General features: G+C 51.5%; 1 protein-coding gene across 1 annotated transcript; it reads right to left on the bottom strand.

The window, feature by feature from the left end:
• Positions 1-1,037: 1,037 nt before the first annotated feature.
• Positions 1,038-2,629, bottom strand: LOC111080604 (lanC-like protein 3 homolog). Its single transcript, XM_022376317.2, has one exon. The coding sequence runs from the start codon at positions 2,535-2,537 to the stop codon at positions 1,251-1,253; it is 1,287 nt and encodes a 428-aa protein (XP_022232009.2). The 5' UTR covers positions 2,538-2,629; the 3' UTR covers positions 1,038-1,250.
• Between the last annotated feature and the right edge of the window lie 407 nt (positions 2,630-3,036).

The raw sequence follows: 3,036 nt of genomic DNA, 5'->3' as shown, positions 1-3,036 counted from the left end.
GGGGGTGAGGTGGGGGTGTCAGGGGTGAGGGTAGGGGGTGGGGGTGTGTCATGGATTGGTAAAATTAAATTTGGCAGCTGCTGCCATTTTATCGTTGTACCAAAAAAAAAGGAAAAAAAAAAAGAAAAAAAAAAAAAAAAAAAAAAAACTTTTGACTAATTGACATGTTGCATGTTGCAACTGAACGCAGACTGGGATACAGACTGTGTCTGTCTGTGCCTCTGCCTCTGCCGCTTGCTGTGTGTCTCTGTCTCTACTCCTCTACTCTTTAGGTGTCTCTGCCCCTCTTGTTCTGTGTCTCTCTGCCCGTCTCCTTGTGTGTCTCCTGTAGCCCCTCCCTTTGTGTATCTCCTGTAGCCCCTCCCTGGCGAAAGTGTAAAGGTGTTTTGTTGACTCCTCATGTGAAAATGAGTGAAAATGTATTTAAACATTTCCTGGGCAAATTTCAATTGGAAATCTCTGCCTGGCAACCACAAGGGCGAGACAGGGGCACTGGCAGAGGCAAAGGCTGTGGCACTGGCAGACGCAAAGGCAGAGGCAGATGGCCATAGACAGTCGAGACGTGTTAGGAAGCTTGTTGCCGGCTTTGAATGCCCTGTTAATTACACGAAACACCAGGCAAAAAGGGTTTTGGCTACAGCTTGAGAGTTTCAGCATGCCCTTAGTCCTGGCTAAGAGTGGTCTGGGTAGGGTAGGGGGTGGCTGCTAAGCTGCTGCATTAGTCGACCACTAAGCGGCAACACAATGCACTCTGTGCCGCACATAGCACCTAACACTTGCAGCAGCAGGGCTCGGCTCTACCTTGCAATAATGTTTCTCCGGGGGTGGGTGGTGGGTATGGGGGGATAAGCAACTACAGCAGCGTGAAGAGTCCAATGTTCACAGTAAAATTTGCTTCAAGGACAGCAGCCACAGAAATTTTCAGGAATTTTCCCAAGCAAAATTCCAGGCATATTATAATCAGGGGGAAGTTTTGTTATTGTGCGAATTTATTTGTTTAATTTTGATTAATTTATGGGCACCCCACCACCCCGCCAGAACTGCCTTTAATGCTGTGTTTTGTGTATTTTTTGGAGCTGCCTGAAGTGGCAGATTTCAGGGAATTTTGAGGCATAAAGCAGGGCGCGTAGGAGATCTAACTTTGAGCCTGAAAGAGCGCGTAGGAGAGCTAACTTTAGGCCTGAAAGAGCGCGTAGAAGAGCTAACTTTAAGCCTGAATAATGTGCAGTGTTGATGGGGTCTTCTTCCTGCTAATAAAACACATCCATAAAGGGAAAATGTGCCTGCTCCGGCTCGAGTAGATCGGCCAGGAAGCACACCGTGCCCGCCACACCCTCGTACAGGCTGTGCGGTCTGTCCGGGACGCGTGCCTGCTGCCTGAACTCGTCGCTGTCCAGCAGCTCCATGAACTTGTGGGCCCGGTACAGGTACATCATGTCGTGGGTCAAACGGAAGAGCAGCAGAAACACATAGCCATTGCCGGCGACGCCGTGACACAGGCCGGGGCCCTTGCGCAGGACGCCGCGACGCCACACAAAATCGGCGGAGCGGCGCAGGGCCAACAGGTAGCGTGGCTCCTGGAACAACAGGTAGGCCTTGGCCAGCAGATAGACGATGCCGGGCGCACCATGGCACCAGTGCACCAGCCGCTGCTCGCCGCCATCCTCCAACGCCACGGGGAAGTTGCCCTCGGCATCCTGCAGCGTCAGAAAACAGTCAACGGTGCGCTTCACATCGTGCAGCACATCCGCGGGCGTGCCGAGGCCAAACAGCGAGACTTTGGCGTCCTTGCCTTGGTCCTTGCGAAACCAGGGACTCGCCAGCAGCATCTGCAGTATGCCACACAGGCCATGGGCCGCGCCCAGATACTCGGTGCCATGGTACTGGTACATCAGCGGCATCGGGGAATGGTTCTGCGTGCTGTACGCGCGACCGCTGGCCAAGATGCTCTGACAAATGGCGATCAGCGCCTCGTCGGGGATCGGCCTCTGGTCCGCGGGCAGAATGTCGTTCAGCCAGTAGCAGCCGGCCAGATAGCCGGCGCGTCCCACCAGCAACTCGTCGCAGCCGCTGCCCGCAGCCAGAGACGCCGCCGCCGTCGCAGCCGCCTTGAAGCTGGCCAAATCCTTGGCCAGCTGCTTGGGCTCGTTGCTGGCCGCAGCGATGGCGGCGGACACGGCATGGATGCCGGCAGTGCCGCACACAAACGAGTAGCTCTGCAGCGATGTGCGTCTGGCCAGGCGCTCGGCATTGCCCCTGGCCTTGGCGATGAAGTGCGCCGCATGCTGCAAGGCGGTGGGGCACAGCGAGCGGGTGTGCTCGCTGCGCTGCAGCTTCCAGAACATGTACGCAATGCCGGCATTGCCCACATACAAGTCGCCGCGCTCCTCAGTCCGGGGCTTGCACTGCTCCAGGATGCTCTTCACGTACGCGGAGATGAGGTCCCTGATGCGCTCCTCATCCAGGGCGAAGGCCACACCGTTGGCGCCAACTGTCGGAAAGTCCGGATAGGGATTCTTGATGTATCGCACGTTCATGTTCGCCGGCTTGCTTGCCGTATTTACTTTGTAGATTTGAGAGTTGTTTGAATTATTTACACAAATCTCCAGGCATTCAATGCTCAGGGGGCAAATGTTCCCCCCCCCAGAGGCGACTCAGTGTGCCTCAATAGAACTAAATCTGTAAATATTGTGGGTACGTATTTCAGGCTGAGGCAGGCTCCAGGCCGTGCCGGATTCTGCTACAAGAAATTTGCAGATCGCTGGGAACTGTAGCGCTGGGAGGAGAGGGAGCAGTAGGAGCCTGCGGAGCGGCAAAAAGGATTTTTATAAACTTTTATTTTGATATTATTTTATATTTTTTTATTTTTAATATTATTATTATTTATTTTTTTATTATTACTATTATTATTTACTATTTTTATTTATTTTTTTATTATTATTAATATTATTTATTGTTTATTTTTTTATTTATTTTTTATTATTATCATTTATTTATTTTTTTTATTATTATTATTTATTATTTATTAGTTATTTT

Source organism: Drosophila obscura, unplaced genomic scaffold (assembly GCF_018151105.1).
Source record: "Drosophila obscura isolate BZ-5 IFL unplaced genomic scaffold, ASM1815110v1 contig_37, whole genome shotgun sequence".
Classification (NCBI taxonomy): domain Eukaryota; kingdom Metazoa; phylum Arthropoda; class Insecta; order Diptera; family Drosophilidae; genus Drosophila; species Drosophila obscura.
The sequence above is the reverse complement of the archived record's forward strand: the minus strand, read 5'-3'. Positions and strand labels throughout refer to the sequence as shown.